At 39.5% G+C, this 17,551-nt stretch overlaps 1 protein-coding gene across 3 annotated transcripts in view; it reads right to left on the bottom strand.

Moving 5' to 3' along the window:
* LOC134213780 (zinc finger protein 271-like) overlaps positions 1–17,551 on the bottom strand; it is a 33,872-nt gene that overhangs the window by 10,489 nt on the left and 5,832 nt on the right. The window contains exon 3 of one of the 3 annotated variants that reach the window (XM_062693104.1): positions 7,565–8,484. The exons of 1 other annotated variant lie outside the window; for it this stretch is intronic. In XM_062693104.1, coding sequence (XP_062549088.1) covers positions 7,570–8,484 — 915 coding nt within the window. In that variant the 3' untranslated portion in view covers positions 7,565–7,569. Of the gene's footprint in view, positions 1–7,392; positions 8,485–17,551 lie in introns of those variants that run through there. One more of the 3 variants, XM_062693103.1, reaches the window with a different exon arrangement.

The following is a 17,551-nucleotide window of genomic DNA, read 5'->3' as shown; positions in this document are numbered from 1 at the left end:
TGTAGGGGAGATCTGTAGAAACACATCGGATTACCATTGGAAATATGTTCGGTCAAAAAATAATCCCGCTGACATCGTCTCAAGAGGACAGTTACCCGAAGCTCTTAGCCAGAATCGTCAGAATCGCACCATGGTCCAGAATTTCTAGAGGGTTCCGAATACGATATGGAGATTCCAGAATGTGCTCCGCCGGACCCATTGCCAGAAATGAAGATCGTTGTAGCAGTAGCAGCCAAAGTGGATAACTCAATGTTTCAATTCTTCCACAAATTTAGTGATTTCCGCAAGATTCAGCGAGTCATGGCGTACGTTCGACGGTTTTTGGACAACTGCCGTACGGTGGATCCGTGCCAACGAGTGAAGAAACAATATCCCACCATCAGCGAATTACGTCGAGCAACCGATGACATCTTTCGGGTAGTCCAGCTATCGCATTTGAGTGAGGAGATCAAACTAGCCTCGTCGGGTGAAACATGTAAGAAGATTGCCAACCTGCATCCTGTGTACACGGGTGGCTTACTCCGTGTCGGTGGGCGTTTAGACAAGTCAGCATTGCCGTTTGAAGCCAAACACCCTATTATACTGCCAGATAAGGATCCAGTGGTGAGAATGTTCGTCCGCAACCTTCACCGAGAACTGCTCCATGTTGGGCAGACTGGTCTCATCAGCGCCATCCGCCAAAAGTACTGGTTGCTCAACGCGCGTTCAACGGTCCGACAGGTGACACGTAGCTGTGTACGGTGTTTTCGCACCAATCCGATAGGCACCACGCAGCTCATGGGAAATCTGCCACTGGCGCGGGTAAATCCATCTCCGCCATTCGCCGCAACGGGTGTTGACTACGCGGGCCCTATTTGGGTCAAACAAGGTACGTACCGACCGAAACTAGTGAAGGCCTACGTAGCAGTGTATGTTTGAATGGCCACAAAAGCGATCCATTTAGAAGCTGTCTCTGACCTCAGCACTAGCGCATTTCTGGCATCATTGAAGAGATTTGTCAGCCGGCGAGGTCTAGTTCAACGTCTTTATTCCGACAATGCTACAAATTTTAAGGGCGCCCATCACGAAATAAATGAACTTTTCGCGCAGTTCCAAAATTAGCAAACTGTCCAGGAAATTTATCGCTTCTGCCAATCACGGGAGGTAGAATGGCACTTCATCCCGCCCGACGCCCCAGAGTTCGGTGGACTTTGGGAGTCGGCCGTTAAGTCGGCAAAAGTGCACCTGAAGAGAATCGTTGGGAACTCCAAATTGACGTTCGAGGAACTTGCCACCGTGTTGGCCGAGATCGAAGCAGTTTTAAATTCCCGGCCGTTGTTCGCCATTTCCAACGACCCGGCCGATTGTACGGTGATCACTCCAGCTCATTATTTAATTGGTCGTCCCCTTGTTGCTCCAGCCGAGCCGTCTTTGGAAAACATCAACGCTGGCCGTCTGGACCGCTGGCAGCACCTGCAAGTAATGAGAGATCATTTTTGGAAAGCTTGGAGTCGCGACTATCTAAACACCTTACAGCCGCGTAAGAAGTACTTGAAGACATTACCGAATCTACAAGTTGGAATGATTGTCTTGCTTCACGAAAAAACCCAACCACCGCTTAGCTGGAAGTTGGGACGAATAACTGCCGTGCACCCGGGCGAAGACGGTTTAGTGCGCGTGGTTGATGTGTTCTGCAATGGCTCAACGTACCGGCGTCCCATCACGAAGGTTTCCATCTTGCCGATTGAGGACAACCGTCCTGGTCAAGAGCTTGTAGAGAAGTGTTGAAATCTGCATTCCAACGGGGGGTGTATGTTCTGTCACCACTCAACGACCCCTCGGTTGCTACGATCAAAAAGCTCCCGATGCGAGCGCGAAGAAGAGCCGTACAAGCGGCAAAAGTTTTTTAGTTTTTAATTTCGACTCTGAAGAGAACGGTTGTGTAACCAAATAGAATACAAATAAAGTACACCAAAAAAATTCTTTATATTGAATATATTTGTCGCACACATAAATTTTTGCAATTTGGCGACCCAAATATATGCAATTTGTACCCACACATAAATTCAATAACTGCATATTAGAGACCACACATACATTTTATTTGATTATAGATTATATTTGTACTTCGCGTGGAGAGTGGTTATGTGTGCACTAATTAGAATCATGAATTAAATTAATGGATTTTTGCCAATAAAAATGTGTGGAATTTTTGTAGTGTAGTTTGTAATGTAGCATCGAGTTTATTTCAAGTTGGTTCCGTTTCCCAACATCCGCGGTGTCACTGAGGGTGACAATCGGGATTCAGTAGTATCCGTTCCGTAGTGCCACAGTGCGTGGTATTCTCCCATGGTAGCCACAGTGCGTGGCACATTTCATTTGGTTCCCTACAGCCAGTGTGTGGTTCACTCCGTTGCCGGATTTACAGTCCACCTAACCCATCGATCCCGTTACATTCCCGAACAGAAGTAATTCCATTAGCCCCGCCCCTTCAATAATCGTTATGAGTGCACATTTTATTAACACCCATATTAGATCACCAAGGGGCGGGGCTAACGGGCTTATTTTATTAAATACAAGAAAGCTGCTATTCGGCGCGCGCGAGCCGTTTTGATCGGGATTCGGTTTGACATTCGATCCAGCAGACATTGGACACAGCAGCACGAAGGCGGTCGGACAATCTCAACGCAAGGTGCTGTCAAGCGTTTGGATGCAGTTAGTTATTGGAAAGACGCATTGGGAAAAGAAAATTGGTTCTTCTCAGGACCAGTATTTTATGGAAAGAAAGAGTTAATTGCGAAAGTGGATTGTTTCGGCGGCATCGGGTTTAGCGTGGTAGCTTGGTTGCTGTTAGTGATTCCACCCGTTCAAATTAATTGCATCATCTCCCTCGCGCTATCAAATTTACTACTTACGATTGAGTTTTGCACTTTAAAGAATGTTCATATCGGATTGTCGGATCAACCTTCTTTTGTATGCATAAAGACCTTTTTGGAGGACACCATCCTCAAAAATGGCCGAAATAAAGGAGAAATAAGCAGAATCAGAAGTGGCGTGAAACCAAACACAAATATATTTATATGCAACGTTTGGTCTTCGCTAGAGATGTCGTACAATCCCGATTAATCGATTAGTTACTAATCGATTACTCTTGATTCTTGTCGATTATTGAATCGACTAATCATTGTATAGTAATCGATTCAAAATTAATCGATTATCACAACGATGAATCGATTAATCGAAATAATCAATTAATTTTCGACATCCTTATGATGTCGTAAAATTCTGATTAATCGATTAGTAACTAATCGATTACTCACGATTCATCTCGATTATTGAATCGATTAATCGTTGGGTAATAATGGTGGTGGCTGGCCCAATTATTACTTCCGGTCTTTTACTATACTTAGTATAGTAATAGTCAAGCATTCGTTCTACATATTACTAATATGGGGGTAAGCGTGGTGAATTGTTATAGAATTTAAAAAGAAAACGAATGCTAAGACCAAGTGCCACTGGATGACTCCAAACGGGCCAGTATAATGTGGGGTAGTCAGGGTTTAACTAAATTAGCTAATAGTATAACTTATTTTGCCACGCACCAGTTTCAGTATAATTTGTTTCTACGAATCAAATTCCTAGAAGTTAGGTTTTCAGCATTACTTAGCGCAAGAGAGGGTTTAAACTCTGCGTTAAACTGAATTTTATTCGCCGATTCGGGGCGTTATCATGAGTGATCAGCACTCATGGAACACATTGTTTAACGCGAATGTCAGCCGGGTTCGATCAAAAGTGTAAGATTTAGTGTAATTAGTTTAATTATTTTTATTTTAGGCATCAAACGTTAGGAGCATGTTTTCAGCGTCGCACAGCCCAGGAGAGGGTGTAAGCTCACAACGGTATAGTGTAGGCCGTCCTCGATTGGGGTCCTGTGGGTCGCATGTAGTGGCTGTGCTCAGGGCAGTTATGTGTTGAAAGCGGTTTCAGAGCAGATACGATTGAGTTTTAATATAAACAGATGTAGGATTGAACAAAGTTATAACCTTTAAGGTTCATATTGTGGAGACTATTGACAGCCAAAGCGTTGAGGATAAGCTTTTAGTTAGCAACTGAATTAATTTATCCGATTTGGAATCCTAGATTGAATAGTAGGTTTATATGGACAATAATAGAAACTATATACAGTTATCATTTTATTAAGTATTGAGGATATGTTTTTGGTTAAGTTGAGTATCAGATGGGCATGTGTGATATCCATTAATAAGACAGAATTATTAGAACTGTATTTTTGTCTTTGTAGTAAGATTAATTACTTACTAATGTTTTGCGGGCCGGCGAGTGAAAGCGGCCCAATTCTTTTATCTACCTCTTTCCAGACGACCAGTGATGAAGAAAATCTTATTGTTCCGGTATCAGCAGTGGTATTCATATTCATAACAACCACCGTCAATACAGGAAGTCTGTGTTCACAACGTGATTACTTCAAGGACAATCCCAACATCTTCTGTGAATTGCAGATAAGTATTGCGTTTATATTTTAATTGCACTGAGCTCGTTCTAATCTGATCGATGAATGAATTTACTTGTCACTAATCAATATCATTAGTAAATTTAAATATTCCCGTAGATTAGAAAAGCAAGTGCATATATTTCTATTTTATGGCAACATATCACAACGAAACGGACCCTTGGGAGCCTTAAGTAAGATCTCGGTCCGGTTGCATCTAAGGAGATCTTAGTGCAGTGCACACCGGACGTGTTGCCCAGTAGACGTATCGCTCAGCGGTATTTAAATACAACGCAGATAGGCTATGGTCAGAGGGTGCGTTGATATTACAAGATTACAAGATTAATCGTTGGGTAATAATCGATTCAAAATTAATCGATTATCACAACGATGAATCGATGATTCGAAGTAATCGATTAATTTGCGACATCTCTAGTCTTCGCCCGCGATGTAAGCGTTCGTGGCAAAGGGGCTGTCCACAAACCACGTAGACCAAAATTTCACATTTTCAAAACGCCCCCTCTCCCCTAGTGGACTATTGTAGACTATTCCATAACCCCTCCCCCACCCCCTGGAAGTCTACGTAGACTTTTAAAATTTTACAAAATATCATATGTGATTGGACAATCAAAATCAAAATCAATTTTAATCTTCTGTACACAGCTCCTGAAACCAAACCTCGAAGTCTATTAATTTAATTTCTGTTAATTTCGACTCCTCCTTGAGGTGTGCACACTTTTGCATCAGCACGCTGCTTAAAATCTGTCACGCATCTGGCCTATAATTCTCCACTCCGGTTCAAATTGGCAGAAAAGCGAATAATTTCCTGAATTTCGAAAAGTTTGAGTTGAAATTCCGAGAATGTCAAGTCTACATTCCAATAATTTTTTCGTGGAAATTTTCGTAGAAGATCCCGATTGATAAACTTCAAAGCTTTCCCATAATATTTCAAAGAACTCTCCGTGAAAATTCCTATGCTGTTCTTAAAAATTCCAAGCAATATCCCATTGAATAACCATCCGTTGAAATCCAAAGAATTTCCTTCTTAATTCCAAAACTATTCCCGTTAATATTCCGAGTAAATTTCCGTGAAAATTTAGAATTATTTCCCGAGGTAATTTTAAGTTAAAATGAACAGTCTTGCAAAAAAAACTGGGAAAATCCTAAAAAAAAAATCAAACAATAGTGAACACAATAATGGTGTATAAATGGTTTTTCAAAAAAATAAAAAAGTATACGTAGACTTTGGTATACCCCCCCCGTCCCTCTTCGTAGACTAACGTAGACTTTTTCGAAACCCCTCCCTCCCCCTCAAGAGTTTACATGGTTTATGGACAGCCCCAAAGCGAGGATTGTGATGTCCCCGACTGAAAGCCAGTCGAGTGGCTTCAGCGACCATTGAGTCATGTTATTTCCACGGTTAGAGACTCAAAGTCCATCCAACTGGGAACAACTATTCGACTTCTTGATTCAGTTGGCCTCCGAGCAGTTTGCTCAATGTTAATAAAACGGCACAAATTATTATGGCAAATACTATCAATTTCGAATAGCTACGTAGTCCTACGTCACCTTTGCGTACAACCCGATTGGGCTGCACCTTTGAGTTTTTATTCAATTTTTTCTTTTTTTTTCCTTATTTTTTCGACCCTTCCTTGTTCCTTCTTCCTGTTTCTTTCTTCATCCTTCGTTCTACGTTCTTTCTTCTTAATGCCTCCTTCCTTGTTCCTATTCCCTTCTTCCTTCTGCTGCCTTCCTTATTCCTTCTTTTTTCTTCCTACTTCTTTTTTTCTGGTTGCTTCACCCTTTACAGAAACCGTTCGCTAACTGGGCGAAAACACCGGCCCAGTTACCGAACACCGCTTTTTAACTGGGCTGACGAGGGAATTCACGATGCATTGTTGTGATCGTGTTTTACATGAAGCTTAAAGAATATACCATTCAGAGTCCCCTCGTCACTGAGTCTTTGTTGTTGTTTTTTTAAGGATAACTGCTTTTTAACTGGGCTTTGGCCCAGTTAGCGAACGCTCAGTTAAAAAACAGTCCAGTTAAAAAGCGCCCAGTTGGCGAACTGTTGCTGTATTTTTCTTTGTTCTTCTTCTTCCTTCTTCATTATTTTCTTTTGCTTTCTTATTTCTTCCTTTTCCTTGTTTGTTCTTCTTCTTTCTCCCTTCGTTCATATCTTTGATTTTTCTTCCTTTCTGTCTTCTTTACTCAACCATCTTCCTTTTTCTCTATTCTTTCTTCATTCTACTTTCTTCTTCTTTCTTCCTTCTTTCAACCTTTTTTCCTTTTTTAAATCCTTTCATCTTTTTGTTTCCTTCTTTCTCCATATTTCTTTCTTATTTCGTCCTGTTTTCTTCTTCCTTCATTTTCCTTTCTTTTCCCATTTTTACTTCTTTTTTCTTTTACCTTTTTCTTTTTCTTCATTCTTGTTCTTCCATCTTTATCATTCCTTCTATATTGTTTCTTCTTGCTTCATCATTATTCCTTCTTTCATCTTTATTTTTCTTCCTTCTTCTATTTTCTTTCCTTAATCTTTCATCTTTTTTCTTTCTCCCTTCTTCCGTCTTCTTTCTCTCTTCTTTCCTCCTTCTTTTTCTCTTTCCTCCTTCTTTTTCTCTTTCCTCCTTGCTTTTTCTCTGTGCAACTTTTATTCTTTATTCTTCATTCTTTAATCTTTATTCTTTATCAATTATTCACTATCCAACAACTCAACATAGTAGGAACAATATATCGTATGGTTGGGATTCCTTTCATCCCATCAATTTCAGCCTTTCCATGCATTTCAGCCTTCTGATATTTTCAGCCTTTTGAGACTTTCAGCCTTTCGGGATTTCAAATTTTGAGCTCAGCCTTATGAGCATTCAGCCTTATGTGTTTCAGCCTTTCGTAGGACACCCCACAATTTGGTTAAGACCGGTTTATACAAAGATAAACAGACAATGTTATCGCTCCCAAACTCTAATGCTAATCATTTTCCTCACCTCTGCTAAACTATTAAGCGGTGCTTACCCATATGCGTAACCCTGATTTAAGACTTAAGTGGAGGTGAAGAAATTGGACCTTAGTAATACATACATGGTTTAGCAATCGTCCACATTTTTACTCCTTCCACATTGCTCCTCATGTTGATCAAATTCTGCCTTCTTATTGAACCCGGCACCGCAGCGATTGCAGTGAAACAGCTTCTTTCCTGTATGCTTTCGGTTGTGCAGCCGTAGGTCACGTTCCCGCACAAAAGCTGCCGGACAATAATCGCACGCGAAGGGTCTAATCCCCAAATGAACCAGCTTTTCGTGCCGGTCCCGATCGCCATGCGCCTTGTAACTTTTTTCACAGCCGTGACGGCACTTGTAGTCCCGGTTTTCGGTATGAATCCGCTGATGATTCAGAACAATTGAGTAACGATTGAATCGCGCTTCGCATATTCCACACTCCCATGTCCGTTTATTTTCATGCATAGCCATGTGATCCTCCAGGTGTTTCACTAGTTTTCCACAGATATGGCAAACGCTCTTTATGGGTTTCTTAGGTTCATTGTTTTGAGTACTTTTAGATACTTCTTCTGAGGTACTTTTGAGTACTTCTTCCGAAGATAGTGCTAAGTCCTGGCAAACGGCATGGAGTGAGCGTGCACTTATTGGATTCATTGTATCGCATGGTTTGCAAAAGAAGTATTTTCGCTGAAATTGGTGTTTCATTAGCGCGCTTCTATGTTCGAAACCTTTTGCACAAACTGGACATTTGAAAACGAGCTTGCCTTGAAACTTGGTGTTATTATGGTGCTTCTTCCTATGCTTCTGTTTAAAATGTTCGATCAGTGCGTCGTACTCTGTGGAGCTGAAGCCACAATTGGAAATACAGCAATAGTAATATTCAGTGGTTGTAAGAGAATTGTTTCTCTTCATAATTTTTCCTTCAGAGTTTTTGTGGATGGCTCGAAAAGTGTGTATCTTCATTTCATCAGTTTCCTTGGACCGGAATGTACAGTTCGATACCTGCAATGAATGACCACATTACAAGCTGTCAAATTCTGGAAGTCAGGACTACAGATCCAAATATTCGTTAAACTGTCTATTTTTTTATAAGAGACTAATGCGAACTCTAATAATAATACATAAAACTATCTTTCAAATTTGGAAGAAGACATCATTGTTAAGAAAATTATTTTGAGCTTTTTAGTGGAATGTCTTCACTTGTCGTAAAACGAGTTTGTACAATCCCATTTAATTCCACCACTTAATTGTACCTTGACAGTTACGTATTTCGACCTCAACAGTAAGATCGTCTTCAGTGTCTCGTACTTGACTCGACTAAGTCGACTAAGTCGAGTCAAGTACGAGACACTGAAGACGACCTTACTGTTGAGGTCCAAATACGTATATGTCAAGGTACAATTAAGTGGTGGAATTAAATGGGATTGTATAAACTCGTCTTACGACAAGAACATCATTTAAAAATTATTCTTCTTCATAACATCCCCACACTGGGACAGAGCCGCCTTGCAGCTTAGTGTTCAATCAGCACTTCCACGCTGACGCCATGAAAAAAAAATACTACCGCCACCCCCACAATGGCTAGCGAAATTTTCTTAGCTCAGCCACCAATCTACGTGTAAGGTAAGGCGCGGCAAGATGAGTCACGGTAAAGTACCTGTACCGGCGATTCAAATATGACGTCCCCATTTCTTGGGATTTCTAGACCCCCCCCTCTGCTGTCACGCTTTTTTGTATACCTAGTACTGTACTATGACGGCAGTACATGTACTATGACGGCAGTACATGTACTGTCAATAGATAACGAATAACGATAAAAGAGAGGCAAAAACTGTTCCGAATCATAACAAGCCATGATAACAAATTTATCAAACTTGTATACAAGTGCGAAAAAACAGAATCGGATAGGAAGCCCCCACAGACAAATGGTGATTCTCGCTTTGTTTTCGCTCATTTCGTGTTGTTTTCGCTGCACAGTTGTGTAGAACAATTTGAAATGCATCATCAGAGCTAGTGCTCCCCGCATTTGAAGCTTTCTAAAAGAAATTTATCATGAGGTATACTGCCGTTATACACAAAACTGTCCCATGTATATAGGGAATCCCTGAAAACATGGGACAAATATACGTATGACAGCAGTATAGCCTCCCGAATCAGTTCTCTATCATGAAAGCTTGTGAAAAAAGTCTCTCGCGGTATGCTACATATCGTATATGTATGCAGAGATGATAAGTGAGAGACTTGTTCATTCTATTTAGGATTCAATCCCTGTCTATGAAACCTATAGCACAAACCTATAGTGTCTATAGGTTCAATGCCGTTTTTGAGCATCGTAATACATTTCAATGTGGCGGTTATAAAGAGAAATAACTTGGTTCTACTTTATTGTCACTCGATTTGATGATAAAATTTTATTTTGTTAGAGTATCATGGCAAGGTAAAATATTTTTCAGCATTGTTTCTAATGCGAAACACACTTTCTATAAAATGTGTAATCACGTCGAGCAATGTAAAATTTATAGTGATATAGTGAAAGTATCATAGTAGGTAATGTGGTACTAACTGCGTTGAAATAAATAAATTTGATCGAAAATTAGACATTCTAACATGAACTTGTGGCATGGCAAATGCTGGGTAATGCGTACCTGAAGGAATAAAATAGAACCCATTTCGCGGTACTAAGCCTTTTACCCAGCAACTCCTATCCCTACCTCCTCGTGGCGCTAGCTGGGATACGAGCAACCTTAGGGATGAGACAAACGTCTAACTCAGGGCCATATTCTTATTTGCTCAGGGAGTGTTACGGTTCATTTTATCTTACATGTTAGTGACAAATGTTTGAGTGAAATTGTGTAATGTTCCATTCCTGAATGTTCTGTGTTGCCTGAAGATGCCTGACTGAAGATAGGCAATTAAAATTATAAATAGAGAAATTCCCAGACACAGACTTGATATTGCTGGTACCACATGGCTCAAATTAATGGGGGGTGCCCAAATAGGATCTGAATCCTACACGAAATAGAGCTATGAATACAACTATTTGGCTATTGTAGACAAAATGCAAAACGCAATGAAAACACATTTGCGTGATTTGACTGATCTTATAAGGAAACCTCGTCACATCTCGCAATGGGCAACACATTGGACGTTTCTCTCGGGGCACAGAGAGATCGTCAGTTATTTTAATTTGTTAAATGTGTTGTTGTAAGTGTTTTTTTTAACCCTCTCTTTCCCACGACTTTTTTCAAAGATTTCAATAGGAAGGAATCATCTATGGAAAAAATGCTAGAACAAAAGTTATTTGGTATGGCTCAAATTAGTGGAAAACGAAAAAAAAAGTTTTTGATTGTAAATCAATAGTTACTTGATTGTTTTCAATAGTTTTACTATTTTTACTCAAAATTGATTATATTTGCAGTCTAATGGAACCAAAAAGTTGTGCCAAATACTGCTTTTTGTTGTTGAAATAATTCGATGAATGTTGGAAGGTGTAAAATTTGATGGAGCTCTACAGCTACCATGGGAAGGAAAGGGTTAATGTTTGTAAAATAATGTTATGTAATATGGCTCCCCGACGAAAATCTTGTAACTCAGGTGTTGAGGACAGGATTCTTCACTTACCTAGATGTAAGTTAAGTAATTTTAAGTTCTGGCACCAAGGGTGGTGTTTCTTTCCTGTTTTCTGGCATCTGTAAGTGATGCGTCAGGAACTATGTTTTGGTTACTGTCTTTTGTTATTGCTACCGTTACCGTTATGTTATATTTTCTGTAACCTAAAGTAATGCTCGAAGTTCCATCATTGCATGGAGTATTTCAGAAAAATATATTAGCTCTTTTAGTGGAATGTATTCAACCGTCTAAGACGAATTAAGTACTCTCCATTTAATTCCACCAGTTAATTTTCGTTATCTTTGCAGATACGTATTTCGACCACAACTGTGTGGTCGTCTTCAGTGTCTCGTACTTGACTCGACTTTTGGAGTATTTGTTTGAGATTGCGTAATTTTAGTTAGATTAGGAAGTAATCGTCCTCCTCAACACTTTTCCTCCAATCAAATTGACGATTTTTTTGTGGATGCTTCTAGACCATCCACAAAAATTTCGTTCCCGTTGGTTGAAGGTTGTGTTACGGTTCATTTTATCTTACCTGTAAGTGACAATTAATGTTTGAGTGAAATTGTGTAATGTTCCATTCCTGAATGTTCTGTGTTTGGGCCTGAAGATAGGCAATTAAAATTATAAATAGAGAAATTCCCAGACACAGACTTGATATTGCTGGTGCCACATGGCACAAATTAATTGGGGGTGCCCAAATAGGATCTGAATCCTACACGAAATAGAGCTATGAATACAACTACTTGGCTGTTGTAGACAAAATGCAAAACGCAATGAAAACACATTTGCGGGATTTGACTGATGTACAAAAATCTTATAAGGAAACCTCGTCACATCTCGCAATGGGCAACACATTGGACGTTTCTCTCGGGGCACAGAGAGATCGTCGATTATTTTAATTTGTTAATTTTTGTATTTATTGTCTATTTTGTATGTCTGTCAAATTTTTATGTAATAATAGGAGGACAAATTTTTCAATAACAAATTTTACCAACAAAACCAGAGAACAGAGAGCCTGCAAGCTGACGTCCTACATGCTCGCGAACGGGGGCAAAACCTATCGGATATTGAGCACAAGGCTCTAACCTTCATAACACAGGCCATGGCTCTCCCGTAGCCAAATCGTCGAAACCACGATGCACTTCGGCGAACCGCTAAACTTCGGTTGTTAGTGTAGGCACAATGGTGTGAAATTCCACTTTGCAGTCGGTCTCTCTCCCGATTCACCGGTCGACACGTTTTTCCACTTTTTAATTTTTCGGGACCTTCGACCGTACATGCACGCAATCTCTACCAGACTCTCCAATCTTTTCTCGTTACCTCCTCTCCTATTCGTCCATCCTTCTCTAGTCCATTGTCCCTTTTTCCATTCCAGAAGCGATGATAGTGACCAACATTGGAGAGTACAAAAAAGAGCACAAAAAGATGTGCGTCGTTGCCGCAAATTAAATTCAGGGGGTACAAATTTAAGAAATTTTTTTTTTTTTTTTTTTTTTTCGAGAGTTGACCAGTTGTAGTCTTAATAGACTGGTATCTCGACTGGGCTCTCCATGTGATACACAATACTAGCAGACGACTCAAGCTATGTTGCTCACTAGGTCACTGCGGCCTGGGTTTGTATTGTGATCATACCGATACATTATTCTTTCTATCTACAGTCTGTCAATTATAAACCGAACAAATAATGGAAGCTCAACATGTACATAGATGTTTTCTGAATAAGTAGTTAACATGTAAATTTAATTAATAGTTACTTGGAGCCGACATTCAATACCTAATAGTAGTCTATGTTGACAACGGGTGGTACTGTTGCCATTTCCAAGTAACAATTTCGAATTAAGATGTAATGATATCATTCTGGTAGGGTAGTTTCTAAATAGATTAATTTAAGTACTATTGTAATAAATGGACACAGAGCTTCCCTTATTTTAACACGGTTGAGTATCGGATGTTTGTCAATACGTCGTCGAGTTAATTGTATCCTATCAGTCACAGTAATGTCATATGTTCAAGTTTCAGTAGTCTAATAGTGATCATTATACAAAATTTCTGTCCAGTTGTTCCGTAATTGCTTTTTTTGGTCAAGTTCTATTCCCTTTTCTAATATTCAAACCTTTATTATTTATTAAAATAATGAGGTCTAAAATTCAGTTATCCAGATTCAGGGTATACAATATTCAATATAATAGTGGATGAACGCATCATATGGTCTATCCTCATTTCCGTAAGTGGTCAAGTTATTAGTCTTGTAGCAATAATAGTGGTACTAGTTATTCTCTATCCTGTGAGTGCAATGGTCTCAATTAACTATTCTAAACAGAACTCTGTCTCTTGTCTTTCTGTCCACCGATAGTCATGTATTTATTTTCGTTTTTTATTATTTATTTGATATCATTAAATTTCAGTCATTTATTTTATTATAAGGTAAAGGTCAGCGAATTTGTCTTAATACGAGAAACACTAAGTCATGTCCCCTATATATCCGCTAATTTTTCTAACTAACCTAATAGAAGGAAGAGAGAAACAGTTTTTGCGTTGATCCATGCAGCTAGAGAGACTAAAATAAAAAGATTATCGAGAAGATATAATAGATACATTCACTATCTCCAATGCCAAATTAGTAAATCTACAAATTCTACTTTTCACTACTAAAATTCTACTTCAGCTATACGGGTACAAAATGAATTATTGTTAGCTACTACTACAAGTATAAATAGATGTATGCTATTTGGATAAGCGTTTGTTTCAGGGTCTTGTTAGTATTAGAGTTATGTTAGTTAGACCCCTACTGAGCCCTGCCGGCACCTCCAAATTTACCAATAGGCAGTTGTTGTTAGATCGTGCGACACTAACCATTAGTTAACTTGGAGGCATGGTACCTCAAGTGTTTGGTATAACTGTTGACCTTATTTAAGTAAGATGTGATAAAAGTTTCTCTACGGAGCTTATTTTCAAACCATTACCATTAAAATAACGATATTCTTGTGAAGGAGATATAAAAATGGAAAAATATCTTAATTTTTTAATTTAGTGTTGAACTTAACCTTTGTTTGAAAAAAGCACTCTATTAAACAACAAAAATAAAAATAAAATAAAAATCTTTTTAAGACACTTGAAATATCAACGTCAAGCCCCTTATCCATGGACAGGGTACAAATTTAAGAAATTCAAATTCAAATAGGGTGGGTGTACCGGTAATAGTAGTATTAGTGGCAAGTTGTAGTCGGCGCTGACCGATGCTCTAAAAATCGTACGGCTTAAGCGCCGCTCCATTCGGAGACCGCACGACGCGTCTAGCTTGCCCGGTCGAGACTGCCTCAGGGCGAGTCCATTTGAAAAACTCCGAGGAGGAGATCGAGTCAGCCCGCCTACTAACTACGCAGAAACTCGGGAAACTACCCTACCACACCTCAGCATAAATCTCAAAACTTCCAAACTATTTCTCCAAAGTACGGTATGAGATCACGCATACCCTTGCAACCAGCAATGCTACGTTGCACGTTCTCTTTTCATCACTGGTAACTTCAACTAAAGTCCACCAGAAACGCAACCAACGCGGAAGAGCATGCGCAAACACTTGTCATAAGACGAGTTTGTACAATCCCATTGAATTCCACCACTTAATTGTATCTTGACAGATACGTATTTCGACCTCAACAGTAAGGGCGTCTTCAGTGCCTCGTACTTGACTCGACTTTTCTTAACAAAATGCGCAAACAGTCGAATTCCGCCACGCGGAAGACATTCAAACTCAACATCAAACGAACCGAAGCAACGGGAAAACACTTATTCTCTTCAAAACTATAACGCAGAACATCTAACAATAATCCATCGGTTTGACAACACAACCGGAATTTTGTTTATTGGTAGGTAAAACGAAGAACATAATTAATTTTGCTAGCATGCTTAATGTTGTATTTTGTTCAATAGCTTTCTACCAACTACATTTGTCCTGTCTGTGTGTGCGTTTTTTCTTCTATCTCTCGCGCTTAGTTTCATAGGGGCGTAACTGTATTGATCGATTTATCTTCGTCGATGTTTTCTTTTTATTATTGTACCAAAATGCGCTAGTTTGTCGATGATTTAATGGTTTAGTGTGATAAAGGATGATTTTATCTTGCACCAGAATCAATAATCACGGTTGTAGCTTTTGAAACAATTGAGTTATTAACAAAATATAAAATCGTTTAAGAGAAATCGATCAATACAGTTACGCCCCTATGAAACTAAGCGCAAGATCTACTCTATTTTAGCGTGCTCATGCATTGTGTCGTCCTATCCTCATTCAGCAATCAACGGACGTCGAGTAACTTCACACCCGGGTGTCTAACAATACACTGCTAAAAAAGTTTACACACAAAAGACTTTGAAGTGTGCTCTTTTGACTATAAAGGGTCTGTCTCAATTGGATAATTAAACTGAAATTAAACTTAAAAGTGACATTTCAATAATTATCAAATAACCCTGCTCGCAGAGCAAGATTACTTTTGACAGATATCGAATCATTTTCCATCGATGTCCTATTGGAATTGCTGGGTAGCACCAGCCATTCTTATAACGGGGTGATTTTTTAATTTTCGAACTGTCACTTTTAAGTTTAATTCTCCAAATGAGACAGACCCAAAGTATTCAATTATGACTTCAAAGTACGCTCTTTCGTGGGAGAATGGGACTACACACAAAAAGGAATAAATATTTGGTACAATTATGACTATTAGGGTGGTTCAAAAAATCGGTTTTGCTCCACAGCGCTCATCTGATTCTTTACCATGTTCTGAGTGTCCTCTGAAAATTTGAGCTCATTTGGATTAAAACTGATTTAGCACAAGCCGTTTCAAGTTTGCATGCAAATTAGTATGGGGAAATTTATTTTTTCATTATACTGTTAATGACGTTTCCCCATTAAGCGCAGGTTAAAAGAAAACCTACATAGCTAAAAGGGATACTCATCAGCTTTCACCCAACGAAAACCGCATGTTGATTAATCGTCCCAATAATTAGTAATCGATTTTAAGACAGGTTGCGAATCTTTGGTCATGATCGTTAAACTTCTTTGAGGGCATCACTGAAATGTGCAGTGCAACATAGTAGCCTGAATTTGTGTGTGCTATCTTTCGCGCCACGAGCAGCAATGTTGCCTGTTGATGAGTTATGCAATTAGCTCCAGAAAACCACGGTTTAGATTAAATTCGATTACTAATTATTGGAACGATTAATTAAGACGCGGTTTTCACTGAGTGAAAGCTGTTGAGTATTCCTTTCAGCTATGTAGGTTTTCTTTTAACATGCGCTTGATGGGGAAGCGTCATTAACAGTATAATGAAAAAATAAATTTCCCCATACTAATTTGCATGCAAACTTGCAACGGCTTGTGCTAAATCAGTTTTAATCCAAATGAGCTCAAATTTTCAGAGGACACTCAGAACATGGTAAAGAATCAGATGAGCACTGTGGAGCAAAATCGATTTTTTGAACCACCCTAATGTCTATCTTTTATTCACAAATGATTAACATCTATGCATGAAAACAGGAAAAGTGTGTAAGACTTATCCTTTTTATGCATCAAATTTTACTCCTTTTGTGGGTAGTCCCATTCTCCCGCAAAAGAGTGTATTTCTGCCGAAAGGAGCATACTTTCAGCTGTGCGTGTAGATGTTGGATGGGTCGTTCACGAATTACGTTTTATTAATTCCATATCCTACCTCAAAATTTTATGGACGCGTCCAAACTCCTGACTCAGTCAGTCATCGTCCTACGGTCGGCACAAAAAAATCCTCCGAGGCGGGGAGAGGGCTTTTATCGGCGATGTGTGGCAATTGGCGACCACCATTGGAATTGGGACCAACGTGTTGACGGGTTGGCCCCCTCCGGCGACGGATGCCGGGAATCTTTCGTCCCAACGATGGCGGTGTGACGCGGTTGCCTACGACCAATGTAGCGGTCGGCTACATAAAGGACAATTAATTATACACAATGCACGGGAAACAATGAGCACGCGGAGCACATTACCTGGTCAATTTCTTCGAGAAACGCACAAAACTGATCCCTACGCACACACTACGTTTGTTAAGCAAATTTGACACTACTTAACAAAAAGAAATAGAATTAAATAAAGAAAATCTAACACGTTGTTTAACTTACACTTTAACAAGAAACGAATCACGGACAAAAAGGGCGCGACACTTCTGCTTCAGTTGGCGGTTTGGGAGAAACTGAATTTGAAACCGTTACCCTCAGATTAAGGATGATGACCTCGGCCGAAATGGAATTCGCATTTCCCGCGAACCTCATTGAAATAGTTCGGAAGTCTGGAAGCTTACGCTGAGGCGTTCGCTAATGTTTCGGGTTCAGCCGCGACCTTTTCTCTCTCAACATCTTCGGCGGATTTAAAATAAACTTGACCTTCGAGGCGAGAGAGTAAATTACTTTTTTCTTTTAAATTATACACTTGCCC

The sequence above is a fragment of the Armigeres subalbatus genome, chromosome 2 (assembly GCF_024139115.2).
Source record: "Armigeres subalbatus isolate Guangzhou_Male chromosome 2, GZ_Asu_2, whole genome shotgun sequence".
NCBI lineage: Eukaryota > Metazoa > Arthropoda > Insecta > Diptera > Culicidae > Armigeres > Armigeres subalbatus.
The sequence above is the reverse complement of the archived record's forward strand: the minus strand, read 5'-3'. Positions and strand labels throughout refer to the sequence as shown.